This window comes from Ictalurus punctatus, chromosome 4 (genome assembly GCF_001660625.3).
Source record: "Ictalurus punctatus breed USDA103 chromosome 4, Coco_2.0, whole genome shotgun sequence".
Taxonomy (NCBI): Eukaryota; Metazoa; Chordata; class Actinopteri; order Siluriformes; family Ictaluridae; genus Ictalurus; species Ictalurus punctatus.
In genome coordinates this window covers 14,236,553-14,264,541 of record NC_071284.1, presented here as the reverse complement: position 1 = coordinate 14,264,541, position 27,989 = coordinate 14,236,553, and the positions used below count along the sequence as shown (strand labels likewise).

Sequence of the window (27,989 nt, the reverse complement as noted above, 5' to 3'; positions counted from 1 at the left end):
TCTTAATATGAAGATAAAATCAGGAGATACCATAAGGTGCTAAATTAAAAATGATACTCCCCTATTGGGCTCAAAGGGTTGTTTTAGAAATGTGTGCATGATTAAATGTTAAAAGCTCTAGTCTTCAGAAGACCTGTGTGTTCATGCACTGAGACAGCTCAAACACATTCAGTAGAGTATGTCAACACACACACACACACACACACACACACACACACACACACACACACACACACACACACACACACACACACATGTCCATGTTTTGGAAATAAACGTATGCTGAATGTTCATAGGCACGGTCACCATGCACACAAATGTCTATACACACAAATACACATACAAGTGCACAAACATGGACAGATAAAAATCCTTATTCTTTTTAAAGAAGAATCATCATTTGGATAATAAGCAGTGCTTTGTGCCTAGACTTCTTGCACCGTCAGTTAAATCTTATCAACTCTTAAACCCCTAAAGGTCATATTTTATGCATACAACCAGCATCTCAGAACTGCTAACATCACTGTGATAGAAAACATCATAAAAAAACACAACAGGGAAATGTTCTCTTTGAATAGCTTTTCTTTTCATTAAGCAGTCCATTAAAAACAGCTTGTACCATGCATTATCACAATAACAACACAAATAACAGTAAAATGCCCTAAAGCACCAATGCTGTGCTTTTTTTCACCTGGCTGCAGAAGTGATTCAATGTGTTTTACCACGTTAGCCACAGGGGTAGGTTGGAGAGAACTACCTCTGTAATCCAAAACAGATAAATAAATCAGTTCAGTCCTACTTCATTTAACAAGTTTAGTGCCAGCCTGCTAGCCTGCATTCTGCTAAGCCCAGCCCTGCTTTGCCTTTCCTGTGATTCACAGACTAAGCATTCCACTCTTACACCCCTGATGCAAGTTCGAATCCCAGCAACGACAGACACCGATCCATGTTCCTTCCACCATCCACCATCCACTCTCTCCAACATTCAATAAAACCCTTCCAACCTTCTGCTCTTTGTCTGTGTTCTGCTTCTGGATCCAACATCCTCATTGGTTATCACAGAACAATCTGGCCAACATGGACCCAGCAGAACCAGATTCCCTGCACTCAGCTCTGTCAAGCCATGGTGCACTCCTCTGCCAGCATGACTAGATGTTCCATGAACTCACCAAGAACAGATGCACCATGGTGTGCCGGATCTCCCTTCACCGGATCTCCCTACAGTGAGTGTGGAGCTGGCTTCCCAGTCCAGTGTCCCTGTTAAACGGCTGGATTCTCCCATCATTGTTAATGCCCTGGCTGGTACATTCTTGGCTTGTATAACCCACCACACCATCGCCTTACTCCTGGTCCTCTCGGGCAACCATTGTGAGCATGTCCAGCTGAACTTCATTTCTTCCCCATGTACCACGTTGTAATGGGTCACTCATGGCCGAGGAAGCACGACCCCCATATAGATGGAGTTTCTGTTGTCACTCATCCTGCCTGTGGTTGGCCCTTCCCCCACTGTGGTGGCAGTGCCTCCACTGGCCTTGACCATACCATGCATACTACCTGTTCAGGATCAGGGGGACGAGGGGGACGAGTGGAAGATGGCGTTTAACACCCCCTGGGCCACTTCAAGTACTTGGTCATGCCCTTTGGCCTCACCAATGCTCCAGTGGTGTTCCAGGCCCTGGTGAAAAATGTCCTCAGACATTTTCTGGACTGCTTTGATTTTATGTACCTGGACAATATCCTGATCTTTTCTTGCATACCACTGAGCACACCCTCCATGTTCATCAGGTCCTGCAATGGTTGCTAGAGAACCACCTGTCCTAGCCTACATCTAAACCACCAAATGACTAAATTCTCGCCAGACACGCTGGGCCCTGTTCATTGGCTGATTCAATTTCACTATTGTGTAATTCTTGAACCCCGGGTTCAAGAATGTCAAACCTGATGCCATTTAATTAATGGCATATTAATTTGCCTCTAAGGAAGCCGCAATCCTGAGCCCTGATACCAACCACCCTCCGTCTTGTGTGGTGGGGGCAGACATGTGTGTGAATATGACCGAAACTCCCTGTGCAGTGCTGCCACTGGTATGTCCCTCTTCAAGTGTTCTCCAGGTTATCAGCCTCTGTTATTCCCTATCCAGTAGAACAACATTGCAGTTTCCTCTGTGCAAGCCCACATTCGCCATTGCCACAAGATATGGAGAGGCGTTCCACCCTTCATACTTCGATCCTTCATCCTGGACCCCTCTCTCATCTGAGATTTTCATCAGGCCTATCCAGAAAAACTTGGCAGGTCACCCAGAGGCTCCTATTAAGAGGGGGCTACTGTCATGGGCTGGGCTAGGCTCCCATTTATTTCCATTCCCTTTGTTTGACCTGTTTTCCCCGTTCTTTGTGTTTCCGGTGTTAGTGTCTCCCTCACATTTCTGTATATATATGTGTGTGTGTGTGTGTGTGTGTGTGTGTGTGTGTTGGGTATTGGGGGGTTTGGCGTAGCACTCCACTTCACGTCTCTTTCTGAAGAGAACACACCTGCTTCCAATCTCCTCATTATATGCCATCGTATTTAAACCCATCTTGAATGGCCAGATCATTCCGGTTTCCAGTGCGGTAACACAATAGGCCTTCTTGTCTTCAGTTCTTTTTTGCCCAGTGTTTGTTGGTTTACTTACCCTGTTGTTTTCCCTGTGCTCCAGGTTCACGTCGCATCCAGCCTGCTTGCCTGCATTCCGCTATACCCAACCCTGCTTTGCCTTCCCTGTGGTTCACAGACTGAGCATTCGACTCACCGACCCAAGTTCAAATCCCAGCCTCGACAGATGGACTGAGCCCCACTCCTTTCCCACACATTCCTGTCCTCTCCAACCTCCAATCAAACCCATTAAACCTTTTGTACTTGTGTCTGTGTTCTGCTTCTGGGTCCAATATCCTTGTCACAGTTAGTTTGTTCTACTGTACAATATAACTTTAATAATAGATGTGCATATTTATACATTATTTATTTATAATATTTATAAATAAATCAATTCATGTTATTTGAATTGTTCAATTGATTATGTATTTGTCAAGAATATGTGTTTGCTATATCTTTTGATATATTAAAACTATCAATAAGCCATACCTATGTGATTGTGGCATTATATGCACTATAGTGGAGCAGCACTAATAGCAGGGCAACACAGATATAAATACTGAACCTGTGTGGTAGTGGAGAAGCAATTGTTGGCTGTGGTCTCCTGTAGTTCTGGGTAGAAAATCAACAGTCACCTGCATGCTCTCCCTAATGCTAAGGGTCCCTACTGAAGGTTCTACAGAAAATGGGCTATGTGGAGAAAAACATAGATACGTAAAGATAAGTAAATAAACACACTCGTATATGCAAATGAAAAGCATTGAACAACAGCTGTTTCACTTTACTATGTGTGCTTACTTCTGTGTGCTGAGCTGAAATTTGGCCTCGCCTTTTCCAATATTGCGTACCAGGAGAGCTTTCTGAGATAAACACTTGACAGGACACAGAGAAAAATGCAGCTCATCTGGAAAGTCTACGATGGTACGCGGCCCTATTGCTCAGATGGGCACCTCAAACTTCTCCCTCTCAGTCATAAAGATTACCCGGTGGATATAGTCCTATCGTAAAGATCATACATGGAAGTAAAAAACTAAGCTACATGGTTTAGTTATATAAGATGACATCAAACATACATACATACATACCTATAAATCACATATGCCTGATTTACAGAAATGTGTTTACAAGATGAACAGGACAAAAACACAATGCAGTTATATACAGTTTTCTCTAACATCATACAGAAGATTCAGCATTATCACATTATTCATGCCATTATCATAGCCTGATTTATAACATAAAGTTCAGTTTTCAATTGAGGCTACAAAATTGCACATGTATTGCATATACTGCACAACTTTGACAGCTTTATTCAAGATAAGGCTCCTTCATTTAGTTTCTCATAATTATTTTAATGTCCAGATATTAGTTTCAGGTTAAAAATATTAAAACTTGCTTAGCTCTGTGAAGACTACTGTAATCTGTAGCTTCATGTGCCATAATAGACTCTTGCCTAGGATGGACTGGCGTCCCATCCGAGGTGTCCAGTCCAAGGTTCCCAACGTTCCCAGAATAGACTCAGGACCTACCATGACCCTGAACAGGACAAAGTGGTTACTGAAGCTGAATAAGATTGAGCCATAAACCATAAGCAACCAATATGAGCCCAGGATGTTTCCTGTTGGAAAGTGAGTAGTTTTGAATTGTCAGTGATTGGATTTCAGTGTCTCGCTTTGGGAGGACTCACTCTGGAGTGGGACAATGCTACAATCAGTATTAATGTGCCGCCATGGAAAAGCAGATTAGTCACCTATACAACAGACTGCAGAAAGGCAGTTAATGGGAAGAGAGTGGGTGGTAGAAGAAACAGAGTGTCTCACAGGCCACATCCTCTTGCATTGCAATGCAGTAACTCTTTAAACAAGCTTGGACTTTAAGCCATAATAAAAGATGTTAAGCTCTACTTAACCATTGGTATTGATCATTCTCTGCAAAGACAAGGAAGTGCTTCTGTATCAGGTCTCATGACAATTACTCCCTTTAACTAGACATTTATACTGAAATGTTTCTTTAAGTTTACTATGGTTGTGAGTTCCACTATGATATCTGGATACACAAAATTGAGCAGTGAATTTGTTTAGCAAGCAGCAAAAGCAGCAGTAAATTTTTAGCACATCTTTGTGATTAACTGCCTTCCTACAAGGACTACTTAAAATCAGGCTTCCTCTTCCCTTAAATTCAGTGTGGTGATATTAAATGTTCACACAGTCACCTGGAAATGTATAAGCTTGCATAAAGTGTACCTTGTTCTCCTGTGGGGTGAATAGAACTGTAAAAGTGGATGTCATGCCCAGGGCCACTTTGTTGCATACATCTACTGGGCTCACCACTTTGAAATACAGGGAGTCATCTTCAACCACCTTCACCAGTCGAGGAATCTGCAAGAAGTAAGAGAACCCACATCAAGCCACAACCTTTAAATATGACCAAATGTGCACGTGCTATGTATATGCCATGTGAAATGTTACTAAATTTATATCATTCATATGGCATTTACAGCTCCAGTCCTTAAGACGTGTACAGTTTACAGTTTTTCTTGTTCTAACAAGCCAGACTCATTAGTTGAACAAGATTAGCTGGAAGAGCAGAGGTTCTGGTGTAGTGATTAGAAGGTTGTCATTTGAAGCCATATTTAGATCTTATGCTTGAACTGTCCAGTTATATTTTTAATTGTATCGGATGTACTCGCAATCTGCTAAATGTATAAATAGAATGGAAAATGGAATCACTCACTTGGCTGTGTTATTTTCACAAGTTTGCTGTCCTGTGTGCTTTTGGTATGAATACATTCAATGCACATTTATTGTGAAAAGAAACGATTTCAGCATTCACATTGGTTTTGGGACTTGGCTATGCTGTTAAAATGATAAACAGCCCACTGGCACTACATACATATTATTAAACCTTATTTGCAGTTAAATATGCAAAAATTCCAATAAAGGCATAACTATAGCCACTGCAGCTTGAGCTGTAATTGGTTTAGTTACATGATGAGGAGAGAGTCCACAGAACAGTGAAGATGCACTGCACTTCTTCTTCTTCTAACTTCATCCTATAAGGTAAGTGTATGTAAGTGCAGTCTACCACTGTGTAACATCACCTTTTCTTTTGTTGTGGATAAAAAATGTCATAAAATAAACATAAGGGAGACCTAGCATCCAGCAAAGGGGAGAAGAAGAAAAGACGGGCACCTAGACACATAGAAGCGGGATTAGGCGGACATTGACAAATTGGAATTACACTTTAAAGATCTTTAAGAGCAGTAATAGTCAAAAAAGTCAAAAAGAGGTATACGAGCTGAGCTGAGGAGGGCTAATACACACACACACACACACACACACACACACACACACACACGCTCGTACAGTCAAGGGCGGGCTGGGCAAGTAGACACAACATACACACACACACTCTCTTTCTCATACACACACATGAATAACTTTAATAATATCTTATAGTAATAGAGAAACTCTATAAAAAACAGAATAGTAGGATATGCAGGACAGTAGAACTGTAATGATATTAAGAAGTTGGAAGTACAGTAAACCGCTTTTCAAGTAGTATAAATATATATAAAATAAGAAATATAGTGCAAATATGAAAATAAAAACTAGAAATACAGGAAAATATAACTTACTCATGATTCAGATGGTGAAGATTCTCGTCTCGCAAAGAAGGCCTTAATTTTAAGAGAACCATGAAGAGAGCCAGTTATAAGGGTGGCTGGGTCAAACTGCCCCCCCTCGAGATAACGATAAGACCAAGATCCCTCTAGGTTGTTTAGTCTTGTCCACGGTCTACTCTCTGGGTAAATGAAAATGCTGGTTTCTGAGGCCCTAAGGTAAATGAAAATGCTGGTTTCTGAGGCCCTAAGGTAACTGAAAATTCTGGTTTCTGATGCCCTAGGTAACTGAAAATTCTGGTTTCTGATCCTCTGAGTAACTAGAAACTCTGGGTTTTTATTTTCTGGGTTATTAGAAATGCCTGGGTTCTGATTTTATGTGTAAATTAAAACCCCTGGTTTCAATTCTATGTGTAAGTGAAATAGCCCTTTTCTGGAACATAAGAGTAAGGTAAATGAGCTCTTTTTTAACCCTATTGGTAGTGAGATCATAGTCTTCTTGAAACATATGGGTTATTTAGTGTGTAAATACAGTATAAATACTGGAGCTTAAGCTCAGGGTATTGGGATCACTTCTGAGAATTCTCATCGGTGTGGATCTTGTGTGGTGGAATGGAACAATAAAGCTGGACCCTTGCTTCTTCTCACTCACGGCTGGTGTATTTTTTCTATCTCCAACTGGGCTCAGAGGTAGATGTGAGTATTGGCTTCTAAGTTGAATTTTAAATGTTTTTGGGTAATAGGCTAAATTTGAGCCAACACTTTTAATAACACTTGTTAAGTGTTTGGTCATTGAAGACACAAGTTGTGTAAGGTAAGTTTAGCAACTGGAATCTTCCCCCATTCATCCATTATGCATTTCTTCAACTGTACAGGGCCTTCATTGCCTTATTTTGCACTTCATAATGCACCACACATTCTCTATCGGAGACAGGTCAGGACTGCAGGCAGGTCATGCTAGCACCCGCACTCTCTGCTTACGCAACCATGCGCTTATAATCCTTGCAGAATGTCGTTTGGCATTGTGCTGCTCTGGATGGCAGCATATGTTGCTCCAAAATGTGTACATATCTTTCTGCATTAATAGTGCCCTCACAGATGTGCACGTTACCCAGGCCATGGACAGTGACACATCCCCATACCATAACAGAGGCTGGCTTTTGGACCTGAAGCTGAGAACAGCTTGGATGATCAATTTCCTCTTTGGCCCGGAGAACACGACGGCTGTTTTGTCCAAAAACTATTTGAAATGTTGACTCGTCGGACCACAAAACACGATTCCACTGTGCTATTGTCCATCTCAGATGAGACTGAGCCCAGATAAGTCGGTGGTGCTTCTGTACAGTGTTGATGTATGGCTTCTGCTTTGCATAGCCTTTGCCTTAATCTTAATCTGCATCCATCTGTGGATGCAGTGGCGTATGGTGTTGATTAACAAAGTTTTACCAAAGTATTCCCGAGCCCATGTCAGGATATCCATTAAAGACTCATGACGGATTTTAAGACAGTGGCGTCTGAGGGATCGGAGATCAAGAGCATTCAGAAGTGGTTTTCGGCCTTGCCCTTTACGCACCAAGATTTGACTGGATTCCTTGAATATTTTAATTATATTGTGCACTGTAGAAGGTGAAATGCCCAAAATCCTACCGATTTGTCTTTGGGGAATGTTGTTCTCAAAGTGTTGGATTATTTGCCGATGCATCTGTTGGCAGACTGGCGAACCTCTTGAAGGACTAGGCCTTATTTGGAGGCTCCTTATATACTATGGCTAGATGATTACCTCACCTGTTTCACATCACCTTCTTATTTCAACTTGTCACAATGCTATTGCCTAAATTGCCTCTGTCCCATTTTTTTTAATGTGTTGCATGCATCAATTTAAAAATAAGTGTTTATATTCAAAAAACTATGCAGTTCATTAGGTAAAACATCAAATACCTTGTCTTTATATGTTTTTTGTTTAAATACAAGTCAAAGTACATTTACAAATTACTCCTCTTTGTTTTTATTAGCATTTTCCCTACTGTCCCAACTTTTTTTGGAATTGGGGATATACATGTATATGTGCAAATCAATATACATTGTATTTTTAGCTGGGATAGTGGCTTTCAGTAGAACAATACATCTCACCTGCTAATAACTCTTTCCCTAGGTTTTAGAAGAAATTATTAATTCTAAATTCCTGGCACTTTAAATGCATGCTATGTTGTACATGTTAAACCCTTTTAAAAAAGATATATTAATAGTGTTTATTGTAGTGGACACACTAGGCATACACACAATAGTGTACAATATATGTATATGCAGACGCATAGAGAGCTGAGCCCTTGCTAATGTTACCTTATCATTATAGCGTAACACCAGCGGCACTTCGTACATCTCAGAGGGCAGGTAGTTCTGGAACACAATCTCAGACAGGTAAGGCTGGAAAAAAGGCTGATCCACATCTACAGCAGAAAACTGGGAACAAAACAGAAATCCCCTCAGCACTGAAATGTGAATAACAAAAGGTCATTTTTCAAGACCTCCATTTCCCCATACCCTTCCGCTTTATATGACTTATTTGACATCAATTACATACCAAGTGAAGGGAAAAAAGGACTAGAAAGAAAGAGTGGTACTCAATGCTACGATGCATGCATGTAACCTGCAGACATTAGTCCTGCATAAATATTACACCCAGTCAGTATCCCATTCAAAACATCAAAGTATAGCGTAAAGCATTCTGTCCATTTTTAAGGTACATTTACAATCAAGTCTCACAACAGGAAACATTAGAATTGTTAAAACAGTTAGTTTACTAGTCAGGTTTCACTAGTGCTTTACCTTGTGGTGTGTGGTCTCACTCATGTCTGAAAGTTCCAGAATGCAAGCTGGGTACATCTTATATGTGTTCGTTAATCTCTCCTCTGTGGTCTGAGACATTTCATGTGCATATACAGATGGAGACAGCTATAATGACATAAGCCACAATGAGTTCCATTGAATACATTAATTCATGCTGGTATTATTTCAAACAGTACCTACTATAAGTGCATCACGCCAAACATTAGCTGTGCAATCACATTAGTCAATAATACGGTGTAATGTTAATATATTCCAGGTATTCAAGGCACATGCAGGGTACATTGTTGGATTTCTGCATAGTGTACAGTACATATTAGTCTGCAACACTAGAACTGAAATATTTGCTGCAACAATTAAACATTGTTAATTCAGACATGAATGAATAATAAAATGGAAAAATGTTCAAAACAGTTAGTTATACAGTATGTGTTCCCAACATTGGGCCTCATTTATCAATATTTTAGTAAAGTTGTGTGTAAAGGTTTGTGTGTGCCAAGCTAAACCAAAACTTTTCCACCAGATTTACAAAGGTTTCAGAAAGGCTGATTTTCTTTGTACTCGGGCACATATGTTAATCACCTATAACATGCAAATCAGCTCATTTGCATGTAATGATGCCCACAAAAGACCAAAAAGGTTCAGCTCTACAGACAGCTGGGAGCATAAAATAAACAATGAGGGTAAAGAGAGAATATAAGAAGTGGAAATTATTTCTGACTCATTGTGCCAATAAAAATATGTAATATTGTATTATATATAATATAATATAATATAATATAATATAATATAATATAATATTAAATATTTTATAGTAAGTGAGCACTAAATCTTCTGTCAGCTGAGGCATTTGTATAATATAATATTATGGCACCCCTGGAGCAGAGAGGGTTAAGAGCCTTGCTCAAGAGCCCAGCAGTGGCAGCTTGGCAGTGCTGGGGCTTGAACCCCTGTTTCTTGTCTCCAAGTGTTTCTAAACACTTGTGCATTTCTATGCTTGTGTTCCAACTTTCAATATCTCAAAGGCAACAGAAAATAATCAAAGCTATACATTAATCTTAAACGCAAAAGAAAATAAAGTGTGATCAACTGCAATGTGTGTATGTGTGAGGGTGCAAATGTATGTCTTTATGACCAAACCTCTTTAATTAATAAAATAAAATAAATAACCTAAAAGAGTCAACTGATTTTATTCGGTAAGTGTTAAGATCAGTTGTATGGGTGGCATTATTTAGCTGATGTCACTGGAGATACCCACATAGTTACTTACTCACCTTTCGGGTTTTGTCCTCCCGCTTAACCAGCTGAGGATTTCTCGGTGCTACTTTAGTCTTGACTCCTTCTGGCATCTTCAGAGGCAAGCTTTGCAAAGCTGAGTGGGAAACTTGGATTTTAGAGGTCAGCATCATGAAAACACCTGTTCTTGACCTGTTGTTGGCGATGCAGACAGATAGTTAACTAGAAATACTAAGAACACAAATAGAGACATTAGAGAGTAAAGAATAACAAACTTGATAGCTATGATAAATTTAGCCACTTACTCTTTACCCATTTCTGTCAGCACCTTACTAGGTTGTTAATAATGTGTATATTTCCCAAACGAAAAGTTACACGATTATTTTTATTGAAAGAAAGAAAGAAAGAAAGAAAGAAAGAAAGAAAGAAAAAAGAAAGAAAGAATATGCATATTTTAGAAGGTACTTACGAGGAAACCCGTATTCAACATGTACACATTTCTCACAGCACTCAAAGCTTGGTGGTTGCCATGACAGCAAGTCCGTCCGCGTTCCAACAACTTGCGATCTGATTTGCTGAAGCTTACAGCGGCCTGCAGCGATTGGACAATAGGTTAACTTGTGACAAAGGGCGAGGCGCGTGCAAAACCGCGTCCCTGTCTTAGCAACAGAGCAACACGACACACTTAGTGAGAGGAAGGGGTGGGGGTCTTGCGCGCGCGTGCAATGCGCTGCTGTAAATTCTCAAACATTTCCTCAAAACGTCCCGTTTGTATCATAAAAATATATATGTTCCTGTTCATATCATAGGGTAATTTCCAAAGAGTTATAGACGCTTAATAATTTTGTATATGCAAAATCTAGTCCAGGGTTTTTAAAAAATCCATGGACTGCCTCAGCATAGACTTCTTTTTATTAACATATTCTATTTAAATGGATTGTTTAAACCGATAACTTTTTAAAATATTAGGCTTTCTACTAAAACGTGTAGGCCTATTGTAGCCTAAATGTGTAATATTGTGTAAATATTGTAAATGTGCAATATTTAGCATGTGTAGAATGATAGGCCTATATTGGGCATTTATCATTGACACATTTTATTCAAATTGTCATTAGATTCAGTTGACATTATAGACCTTTTGAGTTGCTGAGATTTGGAATAAACCCACTTAAGTTCATTTGTCCAGTAAAAGAATTTAATAATAAATATAACATTAAAAACAGTGGGGTGTGAGTAATAAAATAAATTTTAAAAAAAATCAAGGACCGCTTGTCTACAGTATGCCTCATACTGTAGGCCCATGCCGGTCCCATAAACCCTCTTTGAAAACCATGGTTCTAGACCAATGCACCAGCATTACGGATGACCCCTCTAACTCATCCCATGGACTCTTCATGTCTCCTGCCATCTGGCAGAAGGTACAGGAGCATCCATGCCATCACCAGCAGACTCTGCAATAGTTTCTTCCCTGAGACAATCAGATAACTCAGCGCCCTGCTGCCTCTCAACACTTATCTGGGCTAGTCAAACACCTAACTGAGTAGGACTCAACACCACATGCACACCACACTTTACAAAGCTGCAACAGACACTTTATGGAATGCTACACTTATTGCTTCTACAGATATACTTATTGATGCTACACTACCAAATAATTTGCAGCTTACAGCCCATGTTCTGTGTATTTATTATCCCGTGTATTTATTGTTCTGATCTTTGTATTGTTTGTCCTGCACTCGCCTCACACTCTTGTGTATTTGCACGTTATGTAGTCTTGAGATTATGGTCCTGGAGAAACAGCATTTCTTTCCAATGTATACAAGTTTTATAGAGGAATGACAATAAAAACCCACTTGACTTGACTTGACTTGACTAGACTGTAGCTGCTAATTTACTCAAGACTGCCCTTTGTTCACATGTACTTTTATTTATATTACACATACACTGCTACATTTAAGTAGTCAGTTTTACAGTTCAGTGATTTTTGCATCCCCAGTACAGATCATGGTATTTAATATGTAATATCTTAAACAATATAATTTCTAAAAGTCTTAGTAAAATAAGTAACACGTTTCAAATGTCAAACATTATGCAGTCTACCCCAATAAATTATTTTATGAATTTTACACTGTTTTTATTCATCAGACACTAGAGGTTTTTCTATGTCGCTAGGGTGGTGCATTCTGTTTTTGTGATATATGAGGTATAATCATAAAAAAGTTTCAATCTTTTAAAATTGTTTAAAAGTTTTGCTTAAGTTCTCTCTAAACTATAGAGTTTTTTTTCTTATTGGGATTCATTTGATCAATGTTTATAAGGGTTTTTCACATGCCCTTCAAGTTACTGTCCCCCCTGTTATATCTGTCTACACTACATGAAAAATGTCAAATTTGGAAGGATATGAAAATAAACTCCCACTTAACTTTAAGTTTGTCAGATGTATGAGGATAAAAACAAACCCAGGTTATGCAAAACAGTAAACAAACAAACAACCATGTAGCTCAAGTCAGCTGACATGTTCAGGAATCCGTGAAGTGAACTGAATATTATAGTTGAAATTCAGCTCGTTGTGAGGACTGCTGGCTGTCCTGCTGTGTCAGGACCATTCATACCTGGCAATTCTAAGAGAAAGGCGTTAGGTGTCTGCTGTGGTCTTGGAGCACAGGGAGGGGGGAAAAAACTGGCTGTATTGTAGGTCACAGCAAACTACACTGCTGCAAAAAAAATACAGACTAAATTAAACAACCTAATATAAAAATTAAATAACAGTGGTAATATATAATAACTGCATATTTAACTAGCTATTTTTTAAAAATGATTTCACAAAATAATTTTGATTTGAATTATTTTTCTACAATATGGAGATTTATCTTACCACATTATTCTGAACACCTACACTATCATATGCTATCATAATGACTAAAGTTCAATACAATTACTATCGTTCAATTCAGTTACCTAGCAAATCAAGAAATATCAACCAAACAGCATTGCAGGATATATATTTTAAAAAAAAGTTTATTTAAGGAGTTTGGTTCTTTTACAGTACAGGCACTAAAGAAACTGAATGCAAACAAGTGTCCAATTAAAAATAGTTACAATAGTAAACCAAATTTGGAGAAAAAATAATAATAATAATTAAATTAAAAAACAATCAAAATAAAAGATTTCTTAACACTAAGTGTTTTTTATGGGTGCATAGCAAACAGTCAATATGAAAACTATATACAAGAATAAAATACTCCTTAATCTCAACCATTGTGCAAAGTGGTATTATTACTGATATCTTCTCTTTTGTCTGACTTAATGGCACAGGTTCTAAGAGGTACTAAGTACAGATCTGCATGCAATATGTTCCACAGGTAGGAACACTGCTGCAGAGTCTGTGTGTGTGTGTGTGTGTGTGTGTGTGTGTGTGTGTGTGTGTGTGTGTGTGTGTGTGTGTGTGTGCCACTTAAATACAATACCTCCTAAGGCCTCCCAAAGAAATGTCTGATTGGATGAGAGTGCAACCAAAAGTACAGGCCTGAGATTTAAAATTTGTTACAAGAAGCTTTTTCATGGTCCCAGGATGCATTTGGATCTAGGACTGGTTCCTCAAAGCTGGACTCACTAAAACCCCACTCAGCAGAAACACAGGCAGACCTTTCAGCCCTGCAACTACTAACAGAAAAAGTTACTCCAAGATGCCTTACTTTAGTGCACATCCTGGCCAAATAGCCCACTTGGGTGAGAAAACAGTTAGGATATATTTTATAGCACATTGACAACAGTATATCTCTTTCAGATACACCTAGCACAGTGTCCTGGAATGGAGCAATGGCTCAATTATGTTTAAATTGTCCAAAAGATGAGATCTAGACATAATATTTTATATTCATCATGTCAGTAGTACCGTTATGTGACAAGGATCCCACATCTTTGCTTGCCAAGATGTTGACAAATTCAGCACTATAATCACAAGCCATTGGAATATAAAGCTGCTGGTTCTGCTGAAAATGCCTCATTACTTGAACTTCAATGTTTCTGGTGTTGTTATGATACTACCCTAACATTTTATTGAATCTCTCAAAAGAATAGCACCAAAATTAATAGACAGGTCCATACTCTAAGCTATAGGAGCTTCACAAGTACTGCCCAGAGCGATTTCCAGTTGTCTGCTCTGCATCCTTGTTTTCATCTGCTGTTAATCCCAAATGTTCAAGGTGCTGCTCCTCGATAAAGTCTCACTCATGGTCATAATCACTGTCTCTCTGTTTCACTGGACACCAGGAAAAACATGAGCTCATCGTAGTCATCATCTTTAAAATAATAAGAAAAACATTTTAGCAATCACAGACTCTGTTAAAGCTGTGGCAAATAAACCAAGGTAAAAAAAAAAAAGAGAAGAGTAATTTTAGGAATTCGACTGATGTCTCTGATTTAGCGTTTTACTTTTCAAAATGCTATCAGCCTTTTCAGTGGTTGTCAGTGGTTAAGTTACTGTTACTGTATGTTTTGCAGTTGCTGGAGTCCAGGTCTAAGGTCCTGCAGACAGACTTGGAAAAGAGAACTGTGGGAGACAGCGACTGTGGGCATGATGAAGAAGATAGTGTTGTTCATCGGAGGCCAGTGTGGGTTGTTAAACCACCAGCACGGAGAAGCCCAAAAAAAGTCAGCTCTGTGCCAGGAGTTAGAGAAAACCCTGGATGCAGACCAACGCTTTGCTGGCACAACACTTTCATGTGATGACAAGTGAGAGAGGGTCAGAGGGGAGTTCATTTATGGAATTCTAATTGCACCTCCTAATATTGCTTTAGATTTTCTGATAATTAATACCTTTTTTTAAAAAAAATTTTGTAGTATTATTTTTTATATAAATATATATTTTTATTTTTTATATTTTACAAAGTCCTAACTGGATGGACATGTACATAACAGGGTGGATATTCTATATAAGTTGAGATTTAAACTCACCAGCCACATTAGTATGTTTTAGGAAGAACATACTAATACTAATACTTTAATACCCCTGTTTCTCTCAGAACAGCTTTAATCCTTTGTGGCAAGGATTCCACAAGGTGTTGGAAACACTCCTTTGAGATTCTGGTCTATGTTGACATGATTGCATCACATAATTGCTGCAGATTTGTCAGCTACACATTTATGTGAATATGTTGTTCTAGCACATCCCAAAGGTGCTCTATTCAGATCTAGTGACTAGGAATGCCTCTGAAGTACACTGAACTCACTGTCATGTTCCTGGGACCAGTTTGTTAAATGATGTTTTGGTCCAGGCATTAATGTAAATTACACTAAACTATACAATTGAGTTTGAACAAAAATAATTAGTATATGGCCTATTATTTAAAGGCAATGTAACAATATGCAGCCAGTAGACTGTTTTTGGTAAACATCTGTAGTTATTTTTGATAGTACTATTATATGGTGCCATTCTAGGGTTGTGAGTAGAAGTGTTTACTATTCAGATGTGACATTTTCCATGTAAAACTTAAGCTTTTTGTTAATATTCATTGTTCAAACTGAGGGCAAACTGAAAAGTTTGTGTATATATATATATATATATATATATATATATATATATATTTTTTTTTTTTTTTTTTTTTTTTTTTTTTCTGGTTAATCAAGAAAATACAATGTTTGATTATTTTGGGAATGAATACAGGTATCTAGTAAATTAAACGCTTTATTGCCCCTAAGTGTGAATGAGTGTGTGCATGCATGATGTACTGGGATTTGCTGTTGTCCTATCTGAGGTGAATTCTCCCACCTTACGACCATTGGAATAGGTTCCATGATATGATCCATAGTGAGCCGGATAAAGCGGCTACTGAAGATGAGTGATGAATGTGATATAATGTTTTTCCATTCCAGTTAGTGGACTTTGAAAGCTTTATAATGAAAAACATGTATATCATAATGATACATTAATTCACATATTTCAGATAACAAGCTTTTCAGCGATGTAAGACATTGCATGATTGTGCCAAGTGGGCGGAGCTTACAGGTATCATTTAAAGTAGCTAATTTATAGATAATGCAGTGATCGCGAGTGGACAAAAATAGCGCAATAAACATTTTCTGTTGCGTTTTTTTTTTTTTTTTTAATTATAAGGCTTCTATAGTGTATGAGAAGACATAGATTTAATGTATCCAAAAATGTCATTTCTACCTGAAATGCAACACAATAATCATGCAGCTGTTTTGAATAACAACTCGTTTCGTGGGAAATGCGTACACATTATTGAAAACAATGACTTTCACTTTATACAGAGGCGGTCACCTGTTCCTCATCATACCGGAACACATCTTGTTTCTCATCATACCGGAACAGTTCCTGTTCCCCATCATACCGGATTATTATTAGTGTCCAACAGTCGGACGATAGTACATTTAGCCAGCTATAGTAGCCAGCAATCAATAGCATTATAAAACACTGAGGTAACCGGAAAACAGTTTATTCACTTGCGAGCCCTGATAAACTCTCCCTGTCTGTTTCCCAGTTCTCATTGCGCCCTGCCTCCGGGTCAGTCTGTTAGTAAACTAGATTAACACTGCGACCCACTTTTTTTTTAAAGAAGCCGCCGTTCTCTGCGACTCCACCTCTATCACGCCATCCCTCGGGAGTTTGGTATGTGTGACCCGTCGCTTGGTTACATTTAATCCACCCCGTAACCGAAATTGTGAAGTCCTTCCTCTCTCTAAACGTTTCGGTGATTCCGCACCACAGCCGCTCCGGACATGTCCGCATCCAGCCAGTGCAGGTAAGACTGTTTGGTGAATCAAATAAACTATAGATACCAGTCATAATTCACCTGCTGATGCTATAAAAAATCAATAAAATAAAAGGTCACATTATTGCTAGCCTATTAATCCAGATCACCACGTAACGCTCGCAGTGCAGCGGCAGGCATTCATATGATTCAATATTTCCCGTCTCTGATGAAGATTTATTTTATTTTATGTGCTATTTCTATAACAATACCTCCTATAATCATGAAGCGCATGTAATATTTTTATTATGCCTGTCGACCACAGGCATCTCATGGGCGTTTCTGTATTTCCTTAACGTTTGCCTTTCTTTCGCAGTATATGAGAGAGTTTTCTACTCTTAAAGGGCCAGAATATGCACTGACTAAATTACAGATTCAGAGTAGATTGTTTGCCAAAGCATTTCAAAAGCATTCGGCCTTTTGAAAACTGCACCGTCCGCTAATGAGGCACCCCATTGTGCATTCTCTCTGAGCTTTCCAGAGTCCCATAGTGACAAGCACAGAATTATGGAGCCTTATGCAAAGTCCTAATCCCACTTGTGTGTGTGCGTGTGTGCGTCTGCGTGTGTGTGTGTGTGTGTGTGCGTGTGTGTGTGTGCATGTGTGTGTGCGTGCGTGTGTGTGTGGGGGGGGGGGCTCGTGTGTGTGTGCATGTGTGTGTGTGTGTGTGTGTGTGCGTGTGTATTGCAGGACCACGGACAGCGCCGCGTACAGTACCCTTTCCCCCAGTACGTGAACTCCACGTCACGTAACGCGCATAGAAACATGCTACACAAAAGTCATTTTATCTGAACGCTTGAACCTGACGGAGGTTAAAGTTGTACAGTCCTGTCAGTTCTAGTTTAAATTTAAATTTGGCCTATAAAACTTCAGCCAGAGATAAACATTTATGATCACTGACATTTTATGGTTACTAAATAACATGGGAATTTGCTCGTTTTTGAGAACGAAACAAAAATTATTGTCTTTTGAGCACTTTTTAAAAAATGTGAATTACATTCATTACACGCATACCAGTGATACACTTAGCTTACTACTTATTACTTGAAAACTTATTTCAAGCTATCAATGTCATTTTATAATGTATTACTATTCAATAATAAGAATGTAATGTATTGATACTTCTGTAGTAGGTAATGGATTATCATAACAAAAATCGCTACACGATTGTGTGTGTGTGTGTGTTTGTGTGTGTGTGTGTGTCCTAGTTGGAGCACATATTTATAGTGTTCTGTTAGCTGTGACAACTTATAAACAGGATGTCTTCAATCTGTTACCTAGAAAGAACAACACTTAGCTACAATAACATAGTTATTGTTTAAGGGAGACTATCTTATGAGGCATGAATAAATGACTTATCTAGTGTCCCTAACTGTGTCTACATAGAACAGATTTGAACAAGGTTAAATATTTCTATATGTGTAGAACAAATTGTGTTAATTTTGTGCACCAGTCTCTTTATCTATAAACACTGTGGTTTTCTGGATTATATCTCAGAGTATTCTTCATCTATTTGAAACTGCCAAGGGAACTTGATGGGAGTTACTGCAGATGACAGTTCATTTCATTATAGAGTTCATGTTGGTGTGTGTAAATGGAGGTAGGAAAGGTGGCCCAAAGCAGATGTTACTGACGGATATGTTTTGTGCTTCTTATCTACTAGTCAGTCAACCACAGATGAAACCTTACAAGTTTTATACTTGCATTTAAATTCCTGTGGGAAATGTTTGGCCTTAATAGTCATCATGTGTGCATTAGACAGCCTCAGTCCTCATGATGTGTGGCCTGATGGTGTTCGGTGAGCTGAAAGGAAAGCAGTGTGTTTGCATGCAAGGCACAGTAATTACACCAATTTACACAAAGGCCTAGACTGTGAAAACTTTACTGAGAATAAATCTCAAGACTGAGATTAATAACAGAAACAATGATTTTCTCTGGCTGTAGGTACAAATATGAGGCATACAAAGAGACAGCAGACTGGCTGCTGACTCACACAAATATCCGGCCAACAGTAGCTATTATCTGTGGATCAGGTCTTGGTGGCTTGTCAGACCTGCTGAACAACAGGATTGTGTTTCCTTATAAGGACATCCCACATTTCCCACACAGTACAGGTACGCTTATTTCATGAGCTTATGTGATTCCCAACCACAATCACATACTATATATTTATAGTATCTCACAAAAGTGAGCACACCCCTCACATTTTTGTAAATATTTGATTATATCTTTTCATGTGACAACACTGAAGAAATAGCTGCGTTTACATGGACAACAATAATCCACTCTTAATCTGATTAAGACCATACTTTGATTAAGAAACTACCGAAGCAATAATCTAATTAATACAGGTGGAGTACTCCTGTTTTAGTCGCATTATGGACGTGTAGTAGTGACATGTAAACACCTTAATCACATTATTAACGTCGTGTGAGAGTTTTCACCGCATTTTGCGACAGGACACGATCACACATGGCAGTTTTACGTTTTATGGCGAACAAGAGAGTTTGACCACGTCCCAAATCACATACTTGCCTACTATAGGCCTGTAGTGGGGAAAAATACATGTATCTCAGCTACTATATAGACAGTAATTACGCGATTTGGGACACAGCCCATGGCTTCAAGCAGTTGTCTATTTGCACGTATAGCACGACAAATAATTAACTGCACTTAAAGCGTCCATAAAAAATTTGAATAAAAACACCCAAAACTGTATATGGTACCATAACGAAGACAAACTGTATATAGATACGTGAAATTCTGGAGGGACGTTGTACGGCGTGGCGCGGTGACGTAATGACGCGGGCTGTTAATCTAATTATGTTCTATAACATGTAAAACGGGAACATGACAGGAGTATTCTAAAAGTGACTCATGTAAACACCTTGATCACATTATTATCTTAATCAGAGTAAGGTTAATAATTAGATTAATGCTGTCCATGTAAATGTAGTCAATGACACTTTGCTACAACATAAAGTACTGAGTGTACAGCTTGTGTAACAGTGTAAATTTACTGTCATGCTCTGCTTCAGTATTTCACAGTACATGTTGGCATTCATGGTTAACTCAATGAATAGCCGTATGAGTGCTGCCAGCATTGCTGCAGAGGTTGAAGGGGTGGGGGGTCAGCCTGTCAGTGCTCAGACCATACGCCGCACACTGCACCAAATTGATCTGCATGGCTGTCATCCCAGAAGGAAGCCTCTTCTAAAGATGATGCACAAGAAAGCTGGCATACAGTTTGCTGAAGACAAGTAGACTAAGGCCATGGATTATGAGACCAAGATAATCTTATTTGGTTCAGATGGTGTCAAGAGTGTTTGGCGGCAACTAGGTGAGGAGTACAAAGACAAGTGTGTCTTGCCTACAGTCAAGCATGGGAGTGTCATGGTCTGGGGCTGCATGAGTGCTGCCGGCACTGGGGAGCTACAGTTCATTGAGGGAACCATGAATGTCAACATGTACTGTGACATAATGAAGCAGATCCCCTCCCTTCGGCGACTTGGCCGCAGGCCAGTATTCCAGAATGATAACGACCCTAAACACACCTCCAAGACAACCACTGCCTTGCTAAAGAAGCTGAGGGTGAAGGTGATTGACTAAACCCTATCGAGCATCTGTGGGGCATCCTCAAATGGAAGGTGGAAGAGCACAAGGTCTCTAACATCCACCAACTCTGTGATGTCGTCATGGAGGAGTGGAAGAGGACTCCAGTGGCAACCTGTGAAGCTCTGGTGAACTTCATGCCCAAGAGGGTTAAGGCAGTGCTGGAAAATAATGGTGGCCACACAAAATATTGACACTTTGGGCCCAATTTGGACATTTTCTCTTAGGGGTGTACTCACTTTTGTTGCCAGCGGTTTACACATCAATGGCTGTGTGTTGAGTTATTTTGAGGGGACACCAAATTTACACTGTTATACAAGCTGTACACTCACTACTTTACATTGTAGTAAAGTGTCATTTCTTCAGTGTTGTCACATTAAAAGATATAATCAAATATTTACAAAAATGTGAGGGGTGTACTCACTTTTGTGAGATACTGTATATACACACACACACACACTTTTTTTTTGAAGTTTTCAAAAAAAAATGTGTGCATGGGCATGATATATCATTATAGTTGCTCTGCTACATTAAAGAACCAGAGTTATGACAAGTCAAGAGCAGCTCCTTGACATTTTCAGTATTGTCTGTCTTTATTAACTGTTTACATTTTCAAAGTAAAATAATACTCTCTCTCTCTCTCTCTCTCTCTCTCTCTCTCTCTCTCTCTCTCTCTCTCTCTCTCTCTCTCTTGCTATGTGTGTGTGTCTCTCTCTCTTACTCACTATGCAGTAGCAGGACATGCAGGTCACCTGGTGTTTGGGGAGCTGAAAGGAAAGCAATGTGTTTGCATGCAAGGCCGCTTTCACTTCTACGAGGGCTATGACACTGCCATGGTGAGAATCATTCTTATTTTAAAAAAGCAGGGATCTATAAATCCAGCTTCACCGGGTCCACAATGTCTTTGTTGTCATGCCCCTCACTCAGCTGCCACCAGACACTCCGAAGCTGTTGGGCAAATACAAAGGATTTGGCTGACCCGCTGGATGATTGCGATACTCAATTCCTGGTGGTCCAGCTAATTATCTACTGGTAGCCAGCCAGCTGGTTTTCACCCGATAGCAGAGAAAGACAATTGGTCCACTGAGACTTGGGCCATGCCCACACTACTGCAACACTCACAAAGAGCTCGATGAATGATTCCAGTTCATTCTGGGTGAGTGTGATGGTGTGGCATGGCTGGGCTGGCTGGAGTACTGGTGGGCTGTACTAGAGTGCCTGTTTGTCCTAGTCCTGTGTTTTTGTACCACAATGACACCCTGTTCGATGTGAGGGCCATTCTTGTGTTCCTCTCATATCAAAGTGAGACACACAGCATAGAAAAAAGAGCATCATTAATCACATACAGGTGTTTGCTCATTCATAAAATTGCAAGGTGAAAGTCGCAGCAATAAAATAGCATGTGATAAACAGTAACTTGTAACAGCAAGCATTTTCTATGATATAATGCGAGAGGTGTCATCAAATGTGGAATGCAGCTAAAAGAAGCTTCCTTACGGTCACAAATTTAAGTCTCTGAAGTGAGCCTCTCGCTTGTCCTCTAACAGTAAGTAATACACATTGATGCAGGAGCTAAACATGGACAATAATCTTTATAAACCATGTACCTCTAAACTGACACAAAAGTTATATTTTATTTAACTACTGCCCGTTTAGGTTAACCTAGATCAAGCTTTCAATATAACACTTCAGTTCAGTAATGTTGCTCTTTTAAAACCAGGTGAACCTTTTAACACCTTTTCACACTCTTGAACTATGATATGGAGCTGTGATTAAACTTGAAAGATTTGCAAAGTGGTTTTAGAAAACTGGCAAAGAAACAAAGAATGCAAGGGTTTACTCTTCATTTCAGACACTGTGTGAAGTGAAACTACAGTTCAATGACCTTACTTGTTATTCAGGATATGATTGTTTATGACTGCATCTTTAAACAAGATAATGGAATGGGAGGGAAGTTATATTTTATATACTCTTTCTCTGTTCTTCTCGAGCAGAGGGATAAAACATTTGACTAATTTGTGCAATTCCTTAGATTATAAAACACAAACTATAGTTTACATAGAATATGCTATTATGTAATATAACAGAATAACTATGACACTATTTATGTTTTTATGATTTGAAATAATTTTTAAAGAATTCTTAGGATTTCAAGCTTTTACATCAAAAGTCTGTAAGATCGAACAGTAAACATTCAGTCAAGTGTGCTGAAGCTGTGTGTATGTTCAGCCTGTTTAACAATTTTTAAAAATAGTAAATAAATGTTAAATAAACAAATAAATAAATAGGACTCATAGATGTGATCATTTCTTTAGGGATTAAAGACAGATTATCTGGATCTATATTTTTGCTTTGTTTAGTCAGCAGAAAATACATCCTATTTCTTCCCACACAGGTCACATACCCAGTACGTGTCTTCTTTCTTCTTGGAGTTGAGACTTTGATTGTCACAAATGCTGCAGGAGGGTTAAACTCCAATTTTAAGTTGGGAGACATTATGATCATCAAGGACCACATCAATATTCCTGGATTTGCAGGTCAGAATCCTCTGTGTGGCCCAAATGATGAGAGGTGAGTTACTGGTTTTTATCTGTAATAAGGTTTTTATTGTGCTCTAAATTTTAAATATGAAGCATGTAATGCATTCAGCTCATCAGCATGTAATGCATTCAACTCATCAGCTTCTCATTTTTAGATTAACCTACACTTTGATTGCTTATTAACTGATAGTGTGAGGCCCCATTTTAATTATGATTCATCATGAGAAATAATTTCTGAATCAGACATACAGCACATTGAGAAACTTGGCATTTATTTTTCTTATGCCATATTGGATATTATTGCAAGAGTGTATGTGAATAGCAAATTCTTTTGTGTTGCATCAGTGTTGATCCAAAGACATTTACTTTAATGGCACAAGCCATTAAAAACATGTTCTGAATCTCATTATAAGAGTGGTTCAACAGCAGTTAGGAAAATTGCAATTCTGTTCTCATGTCCTGAAAGCATAGTAACGCTAATGGTTCTGTGTGTGGATGGATAACTGCATTTGATTCAGCTGACAGATTTCTTTTTTCCAATGCAACATAAAATTGAGGCAGACTACAACCTGAGCATATACATAGCAATGCTAGTGGAAAAACTTGACTGGTTGTTGGTCCTTGGATTTTAATTCTTTTGAACTTCCTAGCATAGAACCTGAACAACTCCGTCTCCTATTGCCTGAACTTCTATTGTTATGGTTTATGTGTATGTGCAGGTTTGGCGTACGCTTTCCCTGCATGTCAGATGCATATGATAAAGGCTTGGCCCAGCTGGCCAGGCAGATAGCAGAGGAGCAGGGCTGTGCTAATTTCCTACAACAGGGAGTCTACTGTATGTTGGCTGGACCTACCTACGAGACCATTGCTGAGTGTAAAATGCTTCAGTTACTGGGGGCAGATGCAGTAGGTGAGTGGAAAACCCACAGACTCACCACTGGAATGTTGTATTAACTAACCTTTTTTTTTTTACCAAAAACTGATACTAGAGTTTTGTAGTAGTATTCCAACTGTCTTGTTATGTTATCTCATGCTAACATGTTAATTCTCAGCAGATAAGTACATATACTAAGATGGACTGCAAAACAGGCCAATAGTTTTAACATCTGAAAATATTTCTGAAGCATATTGTAAATGTATCAATCTACCTTTTAGTTAACTACAAGAGCACTCAAGAGCACTAAAGAAAAATCTCTACAGATACTAATTGAAATAATTACTTTAAAAGTACATTTATCTCTAAGCACTATAAAATACAAGTAAACTGGCATTGCTGCTACGTGTAACTTATCCACCCTAAAATACAGGCAACACTACTGGCTACAGGAAACAGATCTGCCACAGATTTAAATTTAGGACAATTCAATCCTATATAGTAAAGTTAAAGAAGAAAAACACAATGTTCTGTTCACTACTTAGCAATGGATAATCCATTGCCCAGGTCTTTCATTCTACTGAAACATACTGCAAGTATAAACTTATTATGAAACACCCAAAATATGTGGAAAAGTGACAAAGTGAATGATTTAATTTGAGCAGTTGTCTGATGTCCCCACAGCTTTCTACTCTTACAACAACATTTCCAACCTTGATTTGGTTCTGATGTATTATTTCCTGGGTTTTATGAAAGGAAATGCATTGCACGCATTTTGCCAGAAAAATGTTTGGCAATTGTAAATGATTTAAAACTGGACAGTTATTATTTGCTCACACTATACAAACCTGGAGTGACATTAGCAACTTCTGTGAACGCAGGGTGAAATGTGGCCTTTCTCCCTTGTTTGCAGGAATGAGCACAGTACCCGAGGTGGTGGTGGCACGTCACTGTGGCCTGCGCGTCTTTGGCCTCTCCCTCATCACCAACAAAGTGGTGTCTGACTACAACAGTGAGGAGCGCGCCAACCATGAGGAGGTTCTTGAGACCACACGCATGCGTACTCAAGATCTTCAGCGCTTGGTCAGCCATCTCATGGAAAAGATTTAAAGTCATGCTTCCTGGTGCTCAAGCAACTCAAGCTAACTAATACTAAAGCTGACATAACCAAAATAATGTCTAAAATGCCACAATGAAATTAATGCACTAATAACAGATTTAGACATTATTATTATTAAAATATTAAAGAGTCATTTATAATAGCATTTTATTTAGACAAATACACTAGCAATCTGACACGTAATGATTTTATCCCAGCAATATTAAGATTATGTAGACAAATATATTTGAAAAATGATATATCTACAGGTAACTTACATTAATTACTGTACATGATTGACACACTTTTAATGACTCTTCACTGTGAAACCTGCACTCACTTAAATTACCATCTGCAGTCTACATTAAATAATAAGAACACAAGCCAGGGAGGGTGTCTCTGGAGACCACAGACTGTGGGTGTTAATTTAACAGTGGTGGATGTGAACAGCATGTGTTATGTACATGTGTTTGTGTATAACAAGTGGCTTATTCTGCTTTATTTTATAGTATACTCACCTCGTCATACAAATCGTGTCAGCCATGTCAATCGTTAAGTAGACATTTATAAAGATGCCATTACAACTACAGTAAGCTGACTGACACTATATCTATTCAAAACCCATAGGCACAGGCATAGTCTGTGGCATAGTCAAACTAGGCAGTCGCCTAGGGTGCCACCAGCTTGGGGGCACCGATGAGTGCCCCAACACTCCTGCCCCCACCCAACTCACCCACCCACAAAAAAGAGAGTACCTGGCCTGGGCATTTGGGGCTGTAGTCTCAAAGAATTTTTCTTTAGCCCCGAATAATTCAGTAGTGAATAATACACGTAGTGAGCAGGTTGTCACTACATAACTGAACATCAATTAAAGAAGACCAAAGTGTTGTAATTTTTCATCTTCAGTAAATGAAGTGTTGTATTTTATCTTCACTGAACGGAGGTAAGACCACTCAGACAGGGTTTACAGGAAAATATATGGAAATACTTGTGTCTTATTGCTAACAGTTCTCAATTCTGCCAAACGCTAGCTCGCACAGAGGGGAAAGTGGATATACACCAATTTTTATTGATTTATTTTTAACCAGTTAAATGGATTGAAACTGAAACATTAATATTCTCCTCTGCTGATGAGGAAAACATGGTGTGTAAATGTCTATATGAGTTCCAAGTTACGTGAACAGGATATGAGCAGAGCACAAGGACAGATGACATACTTTTTACTACCTGTACCAATTTAATTCCTGTACCATTGAGATGAGAATTGTCCAAGTAGGTCCATCAGCAAGGTTTTTACAAACAGATTATGAAAGTTTACTCATTCACTTTGAGTAGTTTTCAACTCTCATTCACAAAATTATGGGAACGTTAAGAGAACATTAGGGGAAGGTCCTGAAAACCTAAAAACATCTTTCAATTTCCATAAAGAAAACTTTCCAGTCTAACAAAAAACAAACCTTAAAAATGTATGTTCTGGGAACGGCCCTGCATAGCCAATATCCATGTATTCAATCCAAATCCTCCACCTCATTATTCTGAAGCCAAATAACAAATATACAAACATAAGGTACTTGATTTTTTTAGTATTCACACAATACAAAAATATATATTTTATCCTAACAAACACATTAAGGTAGTTTTGAAACACTGAGTTGTGAGTAGGTCATATCCAGTTAATTACTAAAGAAGACATTATGTGAATGCCTGTGAAAAAAGTATTGAAAACAAAAGTGTCCATAAATTATATTTTACAGTATGCTACTAAGCACAGTGATACTAGAATAACTAAATAACTGCAATGATTTATAATCCCACTATGCGATGTCACATGGAAGAGGATGGATTACTATTTGAATCAGTGTCCTGCCATGGTTACTTAATCGTGCTGTCTCTGGGAGTTTTCCTTGCTACTGTCACTACATATCTTTTGTGAAAAGCACTATACAAATAAAGTTTAATTGAACTGAATCATTTTAAGGCAGATTTGAGCAGACAGTGTTTAGACTAAACGTATTGATTTAAAATGAACAAATTACAAAGTATTTCACACTTGTGACTGTTACTGACCAGAGAGGGTGAAGACTAACATATGCTTCCTCTCAAATTCTGCTCATTTCTTTTTTGACACTAAATGATCTGCTTTAGTATTTAATTGGAAAATTGTGTCTGATTTTGCGTAATTGTAAAAATGTATCAGAAATGCTCAACATGTATAAAGGTGCCATGCGTTCTCAATTTTTCTCTATTAAAATGTATTAATATTCCATTAAACATAAGCACATCAGTGTAAACATAACTTCTAAATAAATATATGGAAAAATTAAATATCTGTATTATATTCTTGCACACCTGCACATATATGTTTATATTGATTTCACAGAATTATGATGATGATGATTTTTTGTTATTATTATTTGTGGCTACTCAGAGCAAAAAGCAAGGCATGTCTTTCCTGGTATGGATCGCTGCATGTGGGTAGCAGCAGCTTGAAGGTGATGCCCAGAGCGATGGGAGCGGGACAACAGTGGAGAGGGTGGGGAGGCCAGGGAGCATTGTCTTCTTTGTCTTTGAGAGACAGAGAAATGTGTTATTAGTTTTAGCATCGGCGACATGGCTCACCTCAGCATACTTTTATATCCTCCTGTTTTCTTCAGGAGGGTGAAGAGCAGCCACTCCACTCATTAACTGCCAGTCACGTGTGCTTCTGCCTCCCCGCCTAATAGCCATGTGCTTTCATGGTGTCCTGAGTACCTCCCTG

At 38.7% G+C, this 27,989-nt stretch overlaps 1 protein-coding gene and 1 pseudogene across 1 annotated transcript; one reads left to right on the top strand and one right to left on the bottom strand.

Moving 5' to 3' along the window:
* The window catches only part of LOC124627191 (hydrocephalus-inducing protein homolog), a 50,627-nt pseudogene extending 39,694 nt beyond the window's left edge, over nucleotides 1–10,933 (bottom strand).
* Nucleotides 10,934–16,733: 5,800 nt separating this feature from the next.
* On the top strand, nucleotides 16,734–27,556 carry pnp6 (purine nucleoside phosphorylase 6). The gene is made up of 6 exons (XM_017466737.3): nucleotides 16,734–17,097; nucleotides 19,051–19,220; nucleotides 21,451–21,554; nucleotides 23,114–23,289; nucleotides 23,978–24,168; nucleotides 25,046–27,556. Exons 1-6 carry the CDS (start codon nucleotides 17,075–17,077, stop codon nucleotides 25,240–25,242), a joined length of 861 nt encoding a protein of 286 aa, XP_017322226.1. The 5' UTR covers nucleotides 16,734–17,074; the 3' UTR covers nucleotides 25,243–27,556.
* The last annotated feature ends 433 nt before the right edge of the window (nucleotides 27,557–27,989 follow it).

Coding starts and splice junctions, on each gene's coding strand:
- pnp6 (XM_017466737.3), top strand. CDS start 17,075: ATGTCCGCATCCAGCCAGTGCAG. Junction 19,221..21,450: donor ACATTTCCCACACAGTACAG/GTACGCTTATTT, acceptor CTCACTATGCAG/TAGCAGGACATGCAGGTCAC. Junction 21,555..23,113: donor AGGGCTATGACACTGCCATG/GTGAGAATCATT, acceptor CTTCCCACACAG/GTCACATACCCAGTACGTGT.